The 20,948-nt window shown below is 35.2% G+C and overlaps 1 protein-coding gene across 2 annotated transcripts in view; it reads right to left on the bottom strand.

Annotated features, from left to right (window-relative positions):
* Positions 1-9,069: 9,069 nt before the first annotated feature.
* Positions 9,070-20,948, bottom strand: part of LOC123553955 (uncharacterized) — a 115,055-nt gene continuing 103,176 nt past the window's right edge. For both annotated transcript variants that reach the window (XM_053548642.1, XM_053548643.1), the window contains 4 exons: positions 19,822-20,088; positions 19,000-19,231; positions 16,695-16,836; positions 9,070-16,493 (listed from right to left, as the gene is read on the bottom strand). In XM_053548642.1, coding sequence (XP_053404617.1) covers positions 16,064-16,493; positions 16,695-16,836; positions 19,000-19,231; positions 19,822-20,088 — 1,071 coding nt within the window. In that variant the 3' untranslated portion in view covers positions 9,070-16,063. The remainder of the gene's footprint in view (positions 16,494-16,694; positions 16,837-18,999; positions 19,232-19,821; positions 20,089-20,948) is intronic.

Genomic DNA, 20,948 nt, shown 5'->3' with positions numbered 1-20,948 from the left:
TTTTCTGACTTTCAAGGGCAGATAATTCATGACCAAGGCTGGGTACGTATGATTTGTTTTATTTCATATTCTGTTTTTGATTTGATTCTCTGTCAGTAAACACAGTTTAAAGAAGAAATTCTGTCTGTAAGAAAATTTTGCCCCATGTCAATATAGACACAGGGGCAAATGTCCTTAATTATGAACATGACAAAATAATACAGCAAAGTCCTGGTCTTTCCCATGGGCCGAATTTCTTTAAACCTTGCATACTGACTGCGAATGAAGTCTGAAACAAAAATATAAATTAAAATGTACAGTTTCCTTGCCTTGATCTTAATTTCTTGCCCTTAAAAATAATATTATTTTAGTATTTTCTGCTTTTCAAGGGCAGTTAATTCAAGATCAAGCCTTGGTACCTATGATTTTTAATACATATTTCCGTCTTAAACATGACACTCAGTCAGTATACAAAGTTTAAAGAAATTCTGTCCATAGGAAAATGTGTGCCTATATACATATAAGTAACTGTGGCATTTACCCTTAAACATGTAGCTGAATTTGGCAAACCAAAACAATGTGAGAAAAGTCAATTCTAATTAAATCATATTATAAAGAAGTCCTTCATTTTCGCCACAATTACTATACTTGAAGGTAAAATCTACCCTTACCTTTTATCTTTTATACAGATATAAGAAATAAACAATGCAAAACAGTCTCTTCAAGGTTTCGAAATACATAAGTTTTAACTGTCTTTTTCGGCTACAAAATGCATGTTGCTTTCGTATCTTTAGGAAATGCTACAATTCATTTGATTGTATCCTTTTCAAGAGACAATTCTTCAATACAAACAGTAAAGAATGCAGCTCATCTTACGAAAACGAAAAGCTACAGGAATTTAGTAAATTAGTGAAAATGGCATCCACGAACTTGCTCTACATAGCTCCATGTACGCTGTGTCCTCCTTCAGACGTTCTATTGAATTAACTTATTTAAAACTATAAATAACTCATTTGAAGGCATACAAGCCATGCTCGTATATCACATATTTACCACTGTTACCCGGTTTAACTTCTGGCACATTCCGCTGATATTTTATAGAAGGGAAGCCTTTAAAACAATTATACATAAATGAGTTTCTTCCATTAATGAAATTATTTGAGATCTTATAAATGTTATGTACATGTCATTCCCAATTATGCTTAAGTTAGTTATTTTGTTTTGAATATTGATGACTAATTGTTTACTGTGAAGCCTGTCTTAGTTTTGAGACGTCGTGTATATCAACAAGTTATTTAATAATATATTCTATGGTTTTTCTGACTGTTTCATCATAAATGCTGATAAACAGGGTGTTACCATTATTTTAAAATTTGGGTTATGCAGAATATCCTTTTCTTCTTGGTGATCTATGAAAGTGCTGTAATCTTCCATAATGTTTTAAATATGAAGCTGTCTAAAAAGCACCTAAGCAAGATCTTATTGAAAAACGTTCCTGTATTTCCTAATAACAAAATATTGCAAGTTTTGACATCTAAAATTGATGGTTTTAAATCAACATTGTAGGCTTATAAATTTATATTTGAAAATAAGATTTATATTCTTTGGACATACTAAATTCTGTTTGGATTCTTCTTGAGATTTTTAATTAATTTAAATAAATTTTACTGTATTTATGAATATTAGACTGAAACTTAACTACTGGTTAGGAAGGTTTTTGAACTATTACTTTTCAAAATAAACTTTGTAATTATTAAACGTTGCCAGTTTGCTTTTCAGTTGCCTTTAGTATTTCAAGTACATGTATCAAGAATTGTTACCTTCAAACGTAACAATGTCTGTTCACCTGGTTTACGAGCTGAATCGTTGGAATAATTTTAGTCACTTTGTGATACTCTTGGGATCACATTATTTTTATTGTTTTCCGTATATTGTCTGCCCTTTTCTCGTCCTCATCGGATGAGCCTAATGATATACTTGTAAGCAGGAGTAACTGGATTCGAAAAAACGACAGTATAACCAGAAAGTTGCTTACGAATACACAGATCAGATGACAGTATAACTGGCATTGGAGAAGAGGTTTTCGGTATGCTGATGTTTACCACTGACATAAACACTGTAAGTTACAATAAATCAGGCACTTAGTATGATATTCCTTCTTCATTAGCGGCGCGTACAATTTAAAATGCTTATCAAAATCGAAGGACAAATAACAATCACAATGAAAAATGTCCGACGGTATGCACTATTATAGTGAAAATTAACGCATCGAATAACTGCTATTCCCCAATTTCCTCGAATTCAGGAACAAGCTTGGTGTATCTATCTACAGCGGTCATAGTGACATCCTATACTAGGTATACAATTGGATGGAACATGGCGTAACGATAGATATAAATATTGTAGATATAGTGATTGTCGTAACGTCGACTATTTTTCATTCTCTATTTTCCTCAAATTCAGGAACAAGCATTGCGTGGCCATCTGCAGCGGTCATATTGACAATCTTTGCCAGGTATAATTGTATTTAGCGTGGATGCCACCGATCGAAAGTTTGACACGCTAGCCATCGTCACTCCGTGTTGATATTGTAACAGTCCAGTCATAACAAGGGCGTAGGAGCTGGGGCGGCAGGGGCGGCGCCAACCGCCCCAATATTTCGAGGAGCGGCGAAATGCCGAACTCGTAATATTTCGAAAAGGCTAGAAAACATAATCGAGAATAATACAGCGGTCTTCCCTAGCCAATTGTCAATTTATCCTGAAGTGCCTCGGCGACTGATATGTACACAGAATCTTGTATCGTTGACACATTGCTAGATCACCATGGTGACAGTGTATTTGACCAAGGTCGCTGTAATTTCACACCCCGCAGACTCGGAATATTGGCGATACATTAATTACTGAAAGTCAGTCGCATACTGCCAAACAGATTATAGACACTTAATGTTGTGTCTCAAATTCTGCCGACTGAGTAAAACACAAACGCAAATCGGCATCTTTAGATGATAATCAATATAATGTATCTAAAATGTTACTTAGTAAGCTATAAATTTTCGCGCTTTATATCCTTAGGCAGATACCGGTGTTCACGGAAAGTTAGCCTTTCCGCAGCGTATTTACATGCTTATAATATTTATAATGCATAGTCCATGTTTGAGTCATTGAAATACTATTGCAATCTGTTGCCTACCATCAATGCCATTTCTGACGAGCACTAAATTTCTATCACATGAACTTGCAAAATGACGTAATTTACGAGATGGCAATTCTGCAATGACAACCCTGCCAAACTAGGAACCGTATGCCAATAGAGCCAGACTTGATGATGATGCCATCTACTGGGTGGGAACTCCATTACAACCTTACCAAGCTAGACACAGTGTGCCAATCCAAGACTATAAATACTTGTCAGACCTTGACTGTTTTGTCAGTACCTGGTTAGAACTCACGGTGACCACTTGGGTAAACCACACACCTAAGTATGCCAAAATATCTTATAAACGTTTTCCAGCTACCCAGATGGTACAGTAGAGCCACATTTGATTGACAGAGTTTGGATACCTTCCCAGCCATGAAACTGTAATAAATTCGAATTCCTTTAATAAACTACAATTCTCCTGACCAGATATTACATAATATTCACAAGCCAAGAATAAAATACTATTTCTTATTTCCAAATACACCAGGGGCCCTGAATAAACTGATTACTCTTTACTATCCTACCAATACAAGACTATATTTATTTAGACTTAACACAGATTCCTTTCAACTATAAAGCTTAACTCTATTCATCAATTATCAACCAGATTTCCTGACAAGACCTATAGGCAAGACGTGACACCGTTTTTGTCAGGCCTCCAATATTACCAAGGCAAGATGTGACACTATCAAGCCTTTCTATACTCTTTAGACTTTCCTGAAGTAATCTAGATGAGGAACTTGTGACTGGCGTAAACAAGGAACCAGAGCACTAATACAGATACACCATATCCGATTATATTGTTTGTGAAATGACATATAAATAAATCACTATGTTTTAACATTATTTCAGGTGTCCGTATAATTTACTCTCTAATATCTCGCTATCCCCCACCCCCCACACCCCCACGTGTGTTTGAGAAGAACCCACGTTTGTATATTGATGTGTGCGCGGGCTAGCAGACCCCATATACATTTCAATATGATGGATATACATGCCCAAGCTTCAGGAAAATCCTTTCTAGGGTTAAAGATACAAAGTGAACACAAAATCATTCAAATGTCTTTTAGCATAATTGTGTGATATTGACATTGACAAATGTCTTTTAGCATTAATGTGTGATATTGACATTGACACGGGGCGGTCGAAACATGCACATGTGTGCTAAGTTTAAATTCCTCATATCTTTAAATAGGTGCAGCCCAGACCGGAATTTCTAACACATGGACATGTTACCTTACTTCTTCAACAAATTTACAAATTCGACCAAGCTACTAAGTTTTCTACCTCCACAGTAGAACTACCAAAATAGTGTCGCAAGTTATTATAAAATATTATGGTGATTAGTGATTGTGTTGTGTAAAAAAATGAGAAAACATTCTTCACATCTTGTATGAATAGGATCTTCTTCTTCCAAGTGTGAAAGATGTGATCTTGGAAAATAATGGTCTTACAGAGAGCACGGATACTAGTAGTTGCGCTGAATAGAGATAATTAGAAGACCTAATGAATTACGCGTTGATGAGATATGTTGATGATAAGTTGCACGAGGATAGACGATCAACAGATGAAAATACAACGATTCGGAAATAATGAAAATAAATTCTGCAACATTATTTAGAATAAGAAATTTACAAACAGAAAATGTATTGTGTAAATATAACATATAGCACTAAGGGTGATAGTGGATACTGTGAATCCGAGAAATTAGTTTTTGCATGCGTTCCAATACAATTCATTCAGATGTGTACTTTGATAAAATGTATTGCAACATTATTCAAGCTGTTTTCTGTGTTTGAAATTTCAACACACTGAAAGAATATTCAATATTGGCCAAAACTTAAGTTTTACAAATTATGAAACCTCGAAATTCACAGGAACATTCGATTTCTTGTTTCCATGGCAACAAAATCAAACTGGCAATCTTCAAGTATTGTTAGATTTCCTTTTCAGCTGCATTCATTGGTTGCAATGATATGAACCACACTTTCAGCCAGAAAACTAAAATCAATTTTGTTTTATACATTAGATATATAAAATCGTTGTTTAAGTCAGATACACATAATTGTTTTGCCTCAAACGTAATCTGAAGGCCGTTTCGCGTGGACGAACAACTGCATGTTTGTTTGGGGTGCTCTGTGCTTTAGAGAAATCTAACCTTACGTTTTATCTTTTGTATGCGCGGAGCGGTCTTCTTATCGAAGGAAAACTCGCACTGTATCTATTATTAAATAAATGATAACCTGTTACAAGGTGTATACGATATTGATCAGTGTATGCAATGCTTTTCTGATACTGTCTATGATATTTCATTTTCATGTTATGGTAAAACATATAATAATCGTCCTAAACAAAAGAAGCGAAAGTCGCTATGGTTTAATGATGAGTGTAAATATGCTAAAAAGATGTTCCATGATTCGAAGAGACGTTTTGCTCGTATAAGATCGGAGGAAAATAAATTATCCATGCTAAATTGTAGAAAACAATTCATTAAAGTAAAAAGATTGGCTAAAAACAAGTTCTTTAATAGAGAAAAAGTCAAGATGGCTAATATTAGCAAAACGTCTCCTCGCAAGTTTTGGAAATATATCAAGAAATTTAGATCTGCTAATGGTTTCAATTCTAATGTTAGCCTTGATGAGTTTAAAAATCATTTTCAAAATATATCAGATGATACTCAAAATCAGTTCATGAATGATCTGATGAAGCTGTAAATGTGGAATATCTTGATAGAGCCATTTCTGTAGAAGAAGTGAAAAAAAAAAACAATATGTTCTCTTAAGAGATATAAAAGTTGTGACTATGATAATAATGTTTCTGATTTCTTTATTGATGCAAATAATGTTATATCTCCCTATATATGTACCATTTTTAATTACATTTATGATAACTGTGTATACCCTGAGGCATGGTCTAAGGGAGTTATTGTCCCAATATATAAGAAGGGTGATAAGGATATACCTTCGAATTATAGAGGTATCACATTAATAAACGTTATTGGAAAAATATTTTCATTAGTATTAAGAAACCGTATCAATAACTGGTGTGAACAAGAAAATGTATTTAATGACTCTCAATATGGTTTCGTGATGGGCGTTCTACAACAGATGCTATTTTCCTATTACATGCTATTATACAAAAGGTTTTATCTAGAAAGTCAAAATTATGGTGCATTTTCATTGATTACCAAAGGGCCTTTGATACAGTTAACAGAGATGCTTTATGGACTAAATTGATACAATCAGGTATAAGCTGTAAAATGATTAACATGTTAAAATGTATATATTGTAATGTTCAAGCTTGTGTAAAAATGTCAAGTAATATGAATATTTCTGACTTCTTCAATGTAACTATCGGTTTAAAACAGGGTGAGCCCTTATCTCCCTTGCTCTTTATACTCTTTATAAATGATATTGCTGAAAATATGAATTTTAATGCATTAACTGAAAAAGATTTTGAACTATTGTCTATGTACATGATCGTATTTGCTGATGACATAGTATTGTTCACTACTGATCAAAATAGTCTGCAGTCACAAATAGATGCTATACATCATTACTCTGTAAAATGGGGCTTAAAAATCAATGTTAGTAAAACGAAGATATGTGTGTTTGAAAAAAGGAAACAAAATGTTTATCCTGACTTTTATATAGATAATGAAAGAATTGAAATTGTTGATAATTTTGTATATCTTGGAATTAAATTCACCTACACTGGTAGCATGGCAAATGCTGTTAAAGCACTACATGATCAAGCCCTTAGAGCATATAATAATCTCTTAAATGTCTTTGATAATGTTAGTCTTGATATTAGAACAAAGTTATCTTTATTTGATTCTATGATTGTTCCTATTTTAACATATGGATGCGAAGTATGGGGTGTTTATAATTACAGAGGTAGATAAATTACACATTCGTTTTTGTAAATATATATTGGGTGTTAAAAGGCAAACCCCTACCTATGCTGTATATGGCGAACTTGGACGCGTGCCTTTATCAGTTATTTGTAAGGAAAGAGCTGTTAAGTTCTGGTTAAAAATTATGAAAAATAACGAATTACCTATTTATCACATGTATAATGATTTATGTAATAATGTTAATACTGTTTGTTGGGCTAGCAGAATTAATTCTATCATTGATCACCTCGGATATTCGAATATCAGACTTTTCTTTGATACCAGTGTAAATTATTATAATTTGTTAAAAACAAGAATAAGGGACCAATTTGTCCAAGACTGGAGTGTTAATATTAATGCCATTTCAAAATTAGATAGTTATTGTAAATATAAAACTGCATTTTGTTTTGAAAAGTATTTAGATGTCATATCAAATGACAACCTAAGGAAACAAATGACTAGTTTACGATTATGTTCACATAATTTAGAGATAGAGCTAGGAAGATATGTTAATGTAGAAAGGAATAATAGATTATGTAAATTATGCAATCAAAATGTTATCGAGTCAGAATACCATTTCATATTATGTTGTCCACGTTATAGTTCCATAAGATCCAAATACCTGGGTCGATGCTCATGGCCTGCTGTGCGAAAGTTTAATACACTAATGTCATCCAGTAGTAAAAGATGTATATATAGTCTTGCAAAATATATTAAAGAAGCATTAACTGTAAGAAAGAATACTCTTGAAAATCTACTTGTCTTCTGATCGAATACAATTATTCTGTTTTGTTCTTTGTCTTCTGTATATATGTTCACTTTCTCGTGTATGATTGTCTTTGCCATAAGTTTTTTTTTTATATTTGTAAATGGCCAAAGGCAAATGTATTGCTGACTGCCAATAAACTGAAACTGAAACATTAAAAAAAAAACTTATTGTCGTCAAATCAGTATTTCATTAATGTAAAGTGTGAAAAAAGGTAATGTTGCAATGAAATAATTGGATCAATACAATGGCGCATAATTAATCTTCTGTTTGGTCTACCAACTCTGCAACATGCTTTTTTCTTGAATTGTTGCTATATTTTGCATGATCCAAAAATAAGTAAGTTATACATGATTTAGAAGTCTCTAGTTGTGGTATTAGAATGTTTTTGAATGTTTTTGATATCTTTTATGATAAAATCTATATTTCCCTGTGTAAAATTCTGGCCTCTTTCGATATTTTAATATTTACGAATTGTTGTATGCTTCATTTATGCTTTATGAGGTATCCCGAAAGTTTGATTACAATCCTCAAACAAGTAAAGGAAAAATTTATGTTAAAGCAAATTTTCATGTAGCTGCAATGGAAAATAGGAAAATATCCCTTCTAAATCGTTTTGGAATTTCAATTAATATCATAGAGAATTTTAAAATTTTGCATTTGATATGAGCCGCGCCATGAGAAAACCAAAATAGTGGCTTTGCGACCAGCATGGATCCAGACCAGCGTGCTCATCCGCTCAGTCTGGTCAGGATACATGCTGTTCGCTTTCAAAGCCTATTGCAATTAGAGAAAACGTTAGCGAACAGCATGGATCCTGACCAGACTACGCGGATGCACTATGTTGGGTTTCTCATGGCGCGGCTCATATGACTTTACTGTCGTATATTTCAATAATCTTACTACGGAAAGAGTGGATAAAACACAAGCATAACATGTTATATCCCATGAGTGTTAACAACCTACTGCACATGCGTGGTGGTCAAAAAACAAAACCCTTCTCAGTTTACTCGGCGATTCTAAACTGTTCAATATTTTTAAAACGTCTTTATTTCGACTATGACAAAGGTATATAAGCAAACCATTAATAGAAAGAAGGTCTCTAGATCGGATTGTTGGAAGTAAATGCTTGTGCTAGAAATATGTGTGCGAAAAGTTGAGAAAGAGTCAATGTAGACATACTACACGACACTACAACATTGAAATAAACAAAGATATAAGAAACGCGTTAAAACTAAACACACATTTATTATTCAAAATTAACATCACAGAAGTTATGGAAAGGTAACACATACTAAAGACTTATTATACAATGCACGTTGAGCATTATTACAACTGATAAATATGTGAACCGTCACGCCAAGAGAGAACCATAGATTTTAGATATTTTGTACGGGATGTTTTTGGCTTATAAATTCACCGATTCATATTTTTTAATTCTGATTAGAACACGACCTAATGAAGTAGATATCTTTCTGTAGCTGGAAACCTGACAATCAAAAAAAAACTTGCAAAGTTATCATACTTTAGTCTTAAACAAACACCACTGTAAATGGTAACTTCTTAACGTGACGACTCTCATATAACAATGTTTGTTTAATATATTTTGTTATAGAGTTTCGTGAATACTTGATAATACTGTTCACCATAGAAAATGTTAAGGACGGTAATAGGCGAGTCTTAAAATATTCAAAATATCTGAGGTAGTTTCAAAGTTCTTAAATTTGGCCACATTTGCACTTCACTGCGAAAACTATATCTGTTTGATCTTAATACATTGATTCTTTTGGTTTTAAACAATATAGTCAAACCTATATATCAAGACCATGCTAGAGACAGCCTTAAAAGTGTTTTTACACTGTCCCGTGTCTTTGGAACAGTGTGGGGGTAAGAGTGAGGTTGGGTGCGAACTATAGTCCGGTTTTAGCTCCCCAGTGATGGTTTTGCCGCTGACCGTTCCAAGGTGTTCCTATATTTGTTCGTGTTGTCCTTGTGTGTTTGCTTTGTATGTAAGCGTGTGTGTTGGCAGTGTGCACATATGCGTACTGTGAGTTTCGTTTTGGGGACATGGGGACATGGCATTCCCTGTTTGATATTTATCCTTTTTTATATGCGGGTAGCTACAAGTCACTGAACGTGTTTAATTTGGAAATATAACTAGTTCTAAATTGTGGTCTTTAGTTAGGTATCACTGTATATGACATGAACAATGTAGGTAAAATTGTTTAATTTATGCAAGTATCCAATATTCTACGGGTCAACCTACACTGTTTAAGACAGAAACCCTCTCAAACACATTATTGACCATAAAATGAAAACTACTCCCTTATATTTTGTTAGATATTTAAATTTTTCAAAAATTGAAATAACCACCACTTAATACAAATAACAGTCGCTAGTGTGTTCTTGTTGAAGCAGACATGTGCATGATGAAAGTCCTATATTGTGCGAATCAGTTAGAATTAGCTAGAACCAGTTAGACAAAGACAGAATATGTTAAATATACGTTGAAGTATGTTGAAATAAGTATAATATATAACATTGTTTATTACAATTGATCTGCGCATTATATTGACAGACCTAAAATTATTTGCATGAGAAACAGTTCCATGAAATATCACAATAAAAGACCATTCTTGCCATTGTTTTATCAGAGTTCAAAAATTGTTCACCAACTTCAGTTTAATAACCTCGAGCCTAGTTAACTCAATTATTTCATTTTATGGAAATCAGACTGGTATTATACTTATGTTTACATGATATACCAATGAGTCTAAACACGTCTACTGAAAGTACAGTTATCTAGTTATTATTTCTATATTGAGTGCAAATGATTCTATCACTGAGTGTGTAAACAAGTAAAAAGTATAGCTAACAAACAGTTAGTATTAAATATTAACATTTTCCAGCAAGAGATTTTATTGCCAATCAGTGAGTCTCTGTTTGTTTGTTTGTTTTGGGTTTAACGCCGTTTTGCAATAGTATTTCAGTTATGTAACGGCGGGCAGTTAACCTAACCAGTGTTCCTTGATTATGTATCAGCGCAAACCTGTTCTCCGCAAGTAACTGCCAACTTCCCCACATGAATCAAAGATGGAGGACGAATGATTTCAGACATAATATCTTCTATCAAATCGTCACGGAGAACAAACGCCTCGCCCGGGGATCGAATTCCCGACCCCGCGATCCGTAGCTTTGCGCTCTCCCTACTGAGCTAAGCAGTGGGCGGACTGTGTGAGTCTGTGATGAGCTAAATATCGTCTTGAGCTTGTGAGACTCTGTTGACTACAAACACTCACAAGCTCAAGACAATATGTTGCTCACTACAAACACTCACAAACTCAAGACAATATGTTGCTCACTACAAACACTCACAAGCTCAAGACAATATTGTCTCTCTGTATAGTGAGCTACATTGTGGCTTGTGTGTCTTTGTGGTGAACAACATATTGTGTTGACGTAGTCAGTAATATATTATTTTGACATGGTGAGCTTTTGTGGTTAGCATCATACTGTTTGACCTTGAGTGTCTTAAATAGATAGTAATGCGTAACATACTGTCTTGCTACCGTGAACGATATGTTATTTTGATATTGTCAGTCTTTGTGGGGGAGCAATATTTTGTATTGACATTGCGAGTATGTGTGCTGCACATTTGGTTTACTGGTATTTTATTTTCATATCTATTTTTACGAGTATGACATCATTTATCTCTAAAAAAAAAGCCTCAACAAAGTTTCAGGGGGACAAATTAAAATGTATATAAACAAAAATGCATAGGGAACCTGTCCTACTTGTATAATAATAACAACAATAAAAAAAAAAAGTATTAAAAGTTCGAATAGAAAACCAAAAAACAAAAGAAAACACAACAGAATATAATATCTGAAATACATGCCATATTGAAATATAGGTATAGTGCCATATTGAAATATAGGTATAGCAGTCGCGCACTGACTTGCCGTATTTGCATATATTTAGCAAAATAAAATGTATAGTAACAATAACGTTGGGTGTTAAATAAACTTGAGTGCTCCCTTTTATGTAACCTCTTCCAGTTGATTAACTTGCTTATATAATTAGCAAAGAAATATGTACTGTAACAACAAATGGGTGGGTGTGACGTAAACATCTGTGTTCTTATTGAGGTAATTATTTCAAAATAAGTGTATATATTAGCATAGCAGGCTGGGAGTATATTGCTCATTTCAGACGTTTGATTTGTCCGGAGCCTCACTTAGGTTAGACTCGACATATTTCAGAGAAATGGCCTGTGTATATTGAAAAGGAGCATAGATTAGGTTCGACTTAATACACAGCCTCGGCATATGATTTTTTTATATTTTCACATTTCGTCATACTGCCGATGAGAATGATTGAATACAGAGAAAATGAATACATTCGTCCTGAAATTGTAAGCGCATTAAAAGCTTATATATTCTAAACCTATACTGGTCTGATGTAATTTTACAAATGGTCGGATATGCATACTTCATCATAAGATGTATTCTTTTTTTCGGAAGGCCGAATTGAATAAGTTTTGTCACCTTCTTTAAACAAGAGGGTCATGATGATCCTGGATCGCTCACCTGAGTAATATGAGCTACATGTTTCAAATGTCAAACTGATGATGTTTAGAAATTTTTTGGAAGAGTTTCCGATGTACAATCAAGTAAACCCTGGGGCGGGGCCAATTTTACCCCGGGGGTCATGATTTGAACAAATTTGTAGAAGTCTACAAGTCAATGTTACATATCAAATATCTAAGATCTAGGCCTTCTGGTTTATTTTTAGCAAATTTATGAAGATTTCCCTATGAACAATAAAGTAACCCCTGGGGCTGGGTCAGTTTGACCCTGGGGGTATGATTTGAACAAATGTTGTAGAGGTCCACTAGGTAATGCTACATGTCAAATATCTAAGCTCTAGGCCTTCTGGTTTATTTTTAGAAAATTTTGAAGCTTTTTCTATGTACAATCAAGTAACCCCATGGAGCGGGGTCAATTTGACCCAGGAGGTCATGAATTGAACAAATTTTGTAGAAGTCTACTAGGCAATGCTACATGTCAAATATGTAAGATCTAGACCTGCTGGTTTATTTCTAGATTTTTTTTGAATATTTTCCTATGTAAAATTAAGTGATCTCTGGGGCGGGGTCAATTTGACCCTGTGGGGTCAAGATTTAAACAAATTTGGAGCGGTCCACTAGGCAATGCTACATGTCAAATATCTAAGCTCTAGGCCTTCTTTTTTTTTTTTTTAGAAAATTTTGAAGATTTTTCTATGTACAATCAAGTAACCCCATGTATCGGGGTCAATTTGACTCTGTGGGGTCATGATTGGAACAAATTTTGTAGAAGTCTACTAGGCAATGCTTCATGTCAAATATCTAAGATCTAGGCCTTCTGGTTTATGTTTAGATATTTTTTGAAGATTTTCCTATGTAAAATCAAGTGACCCCTGGGGCGGGGTCAATTTTGACCGCGAGGGTCATAATTTGAACAAATTTTGTAGAGGTCCACTAGGCAATGCTACATATGAAATATCTAATCTCTAGGCCTTCTGGTTTATTTTTAGATTTTTTTTGAAGATTTTCGTCTGTAAAATCAAGTGACACCTGGGGCGGGATCAGTTTTGACCCCGAGGGTCATGATTTGAACAAATTTTGTAGAGTTCCACTAGGCAATGCTACATGTTAAATATCTAAGCTCTAGGCCTTCTGGTTTATTTTTTAGAAACATTTGAGGATTTTTCTATGTACAATCAAGTAACCTCATGGAGCGGGGTCAATTTGATCCCGGGGGTCATGATTTGAACAAACTTTGTAGAAGTCTACTAGGCAATGCTACATGTCAAATATCTAAGATCTAGGCCTGCTGGTTTATTTTTAGAAAATTTTTGAAGATTTTCCTATGTAAAATCAAGTGACCCCTGGGGCGGGGTCAATTTTGAAGCGAGGGTCATGATTTGAACAAATTTTGTAGAGGTCCAATAGGTAATACTACATGTGAAATATCTAAGCTGTAGGCCTTCTAGTTTATTTTTAGAAATTTTTTGAAGATTTTCCTATGTAAAATAAAGTGACCCCATGGAGCGGGGTCAGTTTGACCCCGGGGGGTCATGATTGGAACAAAATTTGTAGAAGTCTACTAGGCAATGCTTCATGTCAAATATCTAAGATCTGGGCCCGTTGGTTTATTTTTAGAAGATTTTTGAAGATTTTCCTATGTAAAATCAAGTGACCCCTGGGGCGGGTCAATTTTGACCCCGGCGGTCATAATTTGAACAAATTTTGTAGAGGTCCACTAGGCAATGCTACATGTCAAATATCTCAGCACTAGGCCTTCTGGTTTTTGAGAAGAAGATTTTTGAAGATTTTCCTCTGTAAAATCAAGTGACCCCTGGGGCGGGGTCAATTTTGAACCCGGTGTCATGATTTGAATAAACTTGGTAGAGGTCCACTAGGCAATGCTTCACCTCAAACATCTAAGCTCTAGAGCTTCTGGTTTTTGAGAAGAGGATTTTTAAAGGTTTTCCTTTCGGTTGCCATGGCAACCAGAGTTCTGCATGGAATTCAATTCTTTGAATAGTGTTTGTAGAGCTTTACCCAAGGAACATTTCTGTGAAGTTTGGGTGAAATTGGCCTAGCGGTTTATGAGGAGTTGTCGTTTAAAGTAAAAGTTTACTGACGACGGACGACGGACGGTGAGTGACCAGAATAGCTCACCCTGAGCCTTTGGCTCTGGTGGGCTAAAAATATCAGACAGACTTTCAGTAACATCAATTCATTATGCGTGTACAATTATAACTCTTACAAAAATCAAACTAATGTATGTATGACATTCTAATATAACACTAATATAATACTGTGACAATAACAATGACAATACAAGAGACTTATTTTTAAAAAAGTACATGTCCCCAAACTGCTTCATTTGAATGGAACTGGTAACTGATATGTAATATCCGTGCAAATGTTTGGTAATTTTTTGACCGATTAAAACTTATTAGAATACTGATCTAATTTTGTGGAACAATTTCAACCCATGACAAAACTGCCTCATTTACATCATCATGTCAGGCTGGAAATCTAGCCATGAATATAATCGGAAAAGAATCCGGCTAAACATTCAATAAATGTGGGTGCAAAATGTAGGTCAAAAGTTCAAAAAGTAAGTGATTGATTTTAGGTATTTGCACGCGACTTATTGCCACGTCAGCCTGATTATTGGTGCAAACTATTTTTGAAATTCATCCAAAAACAACAAAGTAACCAACCAGCCACGGACTCGGGATGGGCATTCAGTAACAGATAACTTTAAGACATAATACTAGTAGATTTATGGTTCTTGCACGCAACACGTCGTGTACTGATCAGTTGTGTAGGATTTTTGAAATCCATCCAAGAAAGGACAAAGTTAAAGACATGACAAAAAATCGACGAATGGACGAACGCTTCAATTACTATATGATGTCCCAAGGGGAACATTAAACCTTTACAAACCGAAATATCACAGTCAAAAAAACATACAATGCATACATAGAAAAACAATTTTCTCTAATAAAGATGTTACATAAGTATATACGAAAACATAATCACTGCAAATAGACATTCAGCTAAAAATGTAAAAAAAAAAATCTGCAAGACCAGTTGCATGTTCAGTGCGAACAGTTAGACGTCGCACTGACAGAAAGTGTAATTAATGAAAATTATACTAAATTAATTTTACAAAGATTCTCCTTTTGCTAGAAAAAAGTTAAAATGTGACGAAAATTATCTTTCAGTTTAGCTTTTTAGTCTTTTTGTACCTTCTTTACACGTGTAGATTAGATGTTCTTTCTCATAGATGAGACTATATTTAACACAAGAAATTATCTTAACTTAGAACCGTAAATAGTATTTCAATTCTTAAATAAAATCAACTTAATTTTCATTTTAAAATACTGAACATTTATTCTCAGATTGTTCGAAATTGATTTAAATGTGAATTTAGTATTTGTTCATTTGCGGGAGAAATATCATTTCTGATTTAATACTTCGCACATCTTTATTGAAATGTTTGCAGACAGCTAATGCAACTGAGGTACAAATGCCAAGAAAAGATAACTAAAATTCATTGTAGGACACATGAAATAGGAAAATATAGTTATAACGAAAGTAAAACGTAGATAATAAAAATGTTCTGTTCGTAAAGCAACAAGTTTCTCTTGGTTCAAAATTTTTATGCCTCGATGTTAGGCATGTTCGGTGTATGAGCCCTGTCAATTTCGCTTGTGGGCATGGATGGACTTGGAGTCCTGTGCTTGTCAGTCGCTTCACGTTCCGTGTACAAATTGCTGGGAATCTTTTCAGACGCTGGATTTGGTTCGGAGAAACCCTTGTACAATGACTTTGGCATGGCAGGTGTCCAAGTCGTGTGCTTATTAGTCACTTCTCTTTCTGTGTACAAATTATCTGGAATCGGTTCTGAGCCTGGATTTGGTTCTGCGAATCGACTGGTCCCAGGGTATAGCGTGGTAGGACGAGCTGGAGCTGGATGAAGCGGAGGAGGATGAATACCTTCTGCTATTAGCATCTGCCGCTTTGATGCCTCGACCCGAAGTAAAAACCTACCATGTGCGACTGTATCGAAGAGACCCGCGTTTGATTTCCTAGAATGTGTAAGAATGCATACAATTATTATATGTATAAACAAAATACATCAGAAGTGTGAGGAATCTCAAATCTTCAATACATTATAATTGTGAAAGTTACTTTAACTATAACTTACTGAAGAGCTTATACACTTTATAAGGTGAAACTCATCTGTGGTTTAGTAATGGATCTAGAATTGCACAACACTTTTCACTTACTTAGAAAGTTTATGTTTCCGCCACAAGAAATATCCCCCGGCTGCAACACCGCCTAGAACAATCAGCACAGAAAGCACAATAACGGCAATCAGATAGCCTTCCATACCGCTGTCGGAGGAGGACTCAGTCGGTAGGCAGGACGCTGAAAAATATATATACCTAACCTGATTCAAGAGACGTTTAAATATACGATAGAGGCTAACTGAAATGTCATGAAGATGAGTCAGAAACGGAATTTACTAGAGTTGTAAAATGGAATTAACTAGAGTTGTGAAAACGATTCTCTCGGAGAATTGATAAAAACAGAATTATGTCTATATATAGGCTATAATATATATTTTTCGCGGACAATGACGCAATATGACCGCCCAGATATTAATACTGTTTCATAGTATTACTTTTATACATAAAGAATGTTCATGATAATGCGAACAGTGGCGTAAGACAATTAAAAAGAAAAACAAAACGATCTTTAACTCCTTGTCAAAATTTTCTTCGATACCACAAAACTTAACTTCATTTGAAAGTCAACAAATGACCTATAATATTCCTTAAATTGAAATCATTGATTTCACATGGTAGGTGTTTTAAATCCCGCCTACTGCGGAGGGGTATATTTTGCTTCACACGGAGGTTTGTCAATCAAATGAATTGAACACCACACAGAGTCGACCTCTTCCATCTGTCAGTCAAAACTGATTATTAGTCGGTTATAAATCACTTATCGATATTTTAATGAGTTATGTTAGGAGTTCACTCAGCTACACTTTGTCACCGCCAAACATTATATATAACCTATATTTAATAAAATCTGTAAGAAGACCTTTAAAAGCATAGAATGCAACAAATCAAAATAACAGCAGACTCGGTTTGATTTAGTCTGTTCATGAGAGGTCATGGAAAGTGCAACACCTCTCACGCCCCCTAGCACCAGCTTAAGCGGAACTCTATTACACATGTTTTGAATGGACTCTGATCCCAAAGGACCAGAAAATATAAGAACACTTAAACATGGTTCACAATTATACGGAAACATTATGTGACAGGGGACAATACAAGTTGTTTTATTATATTTCCGCGGCGTACAATTTTGCCAGCTCCGTGACTTCTCAAATAAGACTTTTGTTAGAACACATTTATATTTAGAGGAGCAGTGTTAACGAAAGCATTTTCGACAGAAAACAAACTACAGTCTATATTATAATTTAAAATAAGACAAACCAAATTCTGCTTCTTTTTTAATTTACGTGAATTATTACCCTATAGTATTCGACAGCATCTGTCTTCTATAGAATTGAAAAGTGACAAGTTGTGGTCATGTGACTGGAGAACGAAATATTGGACAGTAACCAATGTCACAGTATCACAGTCGCATGACCTCCAGAGATTGAAAAGTGACCACTGGAGGTCATGCGACTGTAAAGAGGAGCATTTAACTGTCAACTCCGGAGTCATGCGACTTGAGAGAGGAGTACTAAACTGTTCCAAATGGTGATCATGTGACTGGGAGGGGTGGGGTTAGAGAAGAACTGAACAGCGACAAGTAGTGCGCTTGTGAGTAGAGGGAGAATTGAACTGCAACCAGTGGTGGTCATGCAACAAGAGGGGTAGAATTTAAAAGCGACCAGTGGTCGTTATGTGACTGGAAGAAGAGTTAAGGAGGCGCTTTGAATTTTGATTAGCGATAGACATGTGACTGAAAGGAGTGCATTGAACTGTGACCAGTGCGACTGAATTGAGGAGCGCTGAACTGTAACTGAACCTTTGACTAATCAGTGGTAATCATGCGACTGTAGGGAAGAGCACTGAACTGTGACCAGTAGTAATCATTTGACTTGGGGGAAAGGAGCTTTGACTGCGACATTTTGGGGCCGTGTGATTTGCGGGATGAGCGTTGATCTATGTCTAGTCGTGGTTATTTGACCGGAGAGAGGAGTACTCTACTGTGACTACAGGTGGCCGTTTTACCGGAGGGTGGGGAAGCAGTGAACTGTGTTTTATCATGGTAACTAGACAGGGGGTGGAGCATTGTGTTGTAACCAGTAATGGTAATGTGACTGGAGAGAGGAGCAGTGGTGTGCATGTGGAATAAGGAGCATTGAATAGTTGCCATGTGATATTGAGGGAGAAACATTGAATTTTGACCAGTGGTAGTCATGTGACATAGTGGAAAAGTAGATTGTATAAGGGACGTAAATCCAGTCGTCCCTCTACACTGTGTGGCCACCTCTCAGGAATGAAAACAAATACCTAATCGAAAATCCAGACCATAGTTATGATAGTAATTAAAGTCAAATTCACTTACCAGTTTCGTTGTCATCCGTCCAGTCATCCGTGTCAGCCGTCACGTGGCAGTATTTACAACTATCTCCTGCCTTTGTAGTTCCATTTGTGTAGCATGCGCCATCTATCAGACAGTAACCACTACTCAATGTCCAGTCATATATATTCACTGCAATGTCACAATAACTACAGGTCTGTCCCGTTTGGTTCACACCATTCTCGTAGCAAGTTCCTTCGATTAGACAGTAGTTATTCTGAAAGGAGTAACTTAGTTTATCAACTTCATATAGAAAATGAGTCAACTAACGATATAAAAACAAAAGAGAACGTTTGAAAGTCAACCATCTTGACTACTTTTTATTTATATCTTTCTTTTGAGATGTTTGTTTTCAGTCTTTACAATCTGTGTAAAAGATCAGCTCTGTATTTTCTATCGGGTTAAAAATAATACTAAATATTCCAAGAAACCGAATCCAGCAGCTGACACGAAAAATAACAATTTAGAGGTTAAACATACAGTTTTAAAAATCAAACTATGTTTCATATAAATGATGGCCATTTCAGAGCTGATTAACTCATATTAGGGGAATATAATGTACAGTTAATATAAGCTGGTCTGCGACCCTTAAACGGCGCATATTGCCTTTCCAGCACATAACCTTCTACCTGTTTTAATTTTGACAACTTGCAAATTGTATAAACATGTCATGCAAAATGTTGGGAATGTGTGCTTTGAAGTACCATGCTGTACGCGAAAATGCACACAAGACTTCTCTTGACTACACATTGAAAGTATATGGCATTTTTGAACGAACTACTAGAAACAAATATATAAGATAATTACATCAAGAGTCACAACACCAGTTGATGCATTATATGTAAGACATGTGTTATCAAGGGCGGCAACTTCAATGGAATCTCCAAAAGTTGTCCCGTCGTTGCTAACAGATATAGTGTAAATATCGGCTGCGTCACTACTTCCACTCCCGGTCGAGCGTCGTCTCCGTCTCGATGTTGATTGAGTATTACAGATGCCTTCGTAACTATTCAGCCGGTTCATAGGTACTGTAATTTCACTTACATCTTCCACTGTGTTATTTGGCAGGAGTATCTGTGAAATCAACATGTATAAATAATTCATTGAAATATCAAACAAGCATAAAATAGACAAGACAGTCATAATGGCCCGAAGTCACCCACCGGATCTTGTCTTCTTGACCTTGAATACACGTATGACACTTTGCGTCAGGAACCACAACAACTATATGTATTTCAATATTAAGTTCTAGCAGCTCTTAAAGAGACGAAGTGTCCCCATTCAAACACATGTTTGAGAACTAATGCTACAGACCAAGATTGAAAAATAAAAAACAAGTGGTTCATGCAGAAGTGTCATTCAAAGATATTTTTATATTTGAAGCTTTAAACAAACCAAGTTCTTCCATTTGAAAACTAATTGAGAAGGAAACTTTGAATGGTACTGACCAAGTATTGTACAGATCCATAATGCAGTTCTTGAGAAAAACTGGTTTAATAGTATCTCTGATTTTAGCTCTAGCAATCTCTAAAAGGGGCCAATTGTGCCAATTCGAACAAAACATGGGAGAGGACTTTATTGATGTAACATACCAAGTTTGGTAAAGAGCCATCATGTGGTTTAAAAGTGGATTTTTTTCATTTGTTTTATCTATATCTAGCTCAAGCGGACTGTAAAAGAGGCCGAGTGTCACAATTTGAATAAAAAGAACATAAGACTCTTTTATATATGCTAAAAATGTCATTTATATTTCTTTCCATATTTATCTTTATCGGTCCGCCATTGAACAAACTCTTAACAGGATCTTTTCAGTATGCAACAGATCAAATTTGGTTTAATTCTAATCCGTTGTTGCAGAGGAAAACATGTTTATGTAACTTGTGGTCATCAGACTATCCATCTATACGTATAGTTAATATTGTGAATACTATTGC

This window comes from Mercenaria mercenaria, chromosome 7 (genome assembly GCF_021730395.1).
Source record: "Mercenaria mercenaria strain notata chromosome 7, MADL_Memer_1, whole genome shotgun sequence".
NCBI classification, from domain to species: Eukaryota; Metazoa; Mollusca; class Bivalvia; order Venerida; family Veneridae; genus Mercenaria; species Mercenaria mercenaria.
The sequence above is the reverse complement of the archived record's forward strand: the minus strand, read 5'-3'. Positions and strand labels throughout refer to the sequence as shown.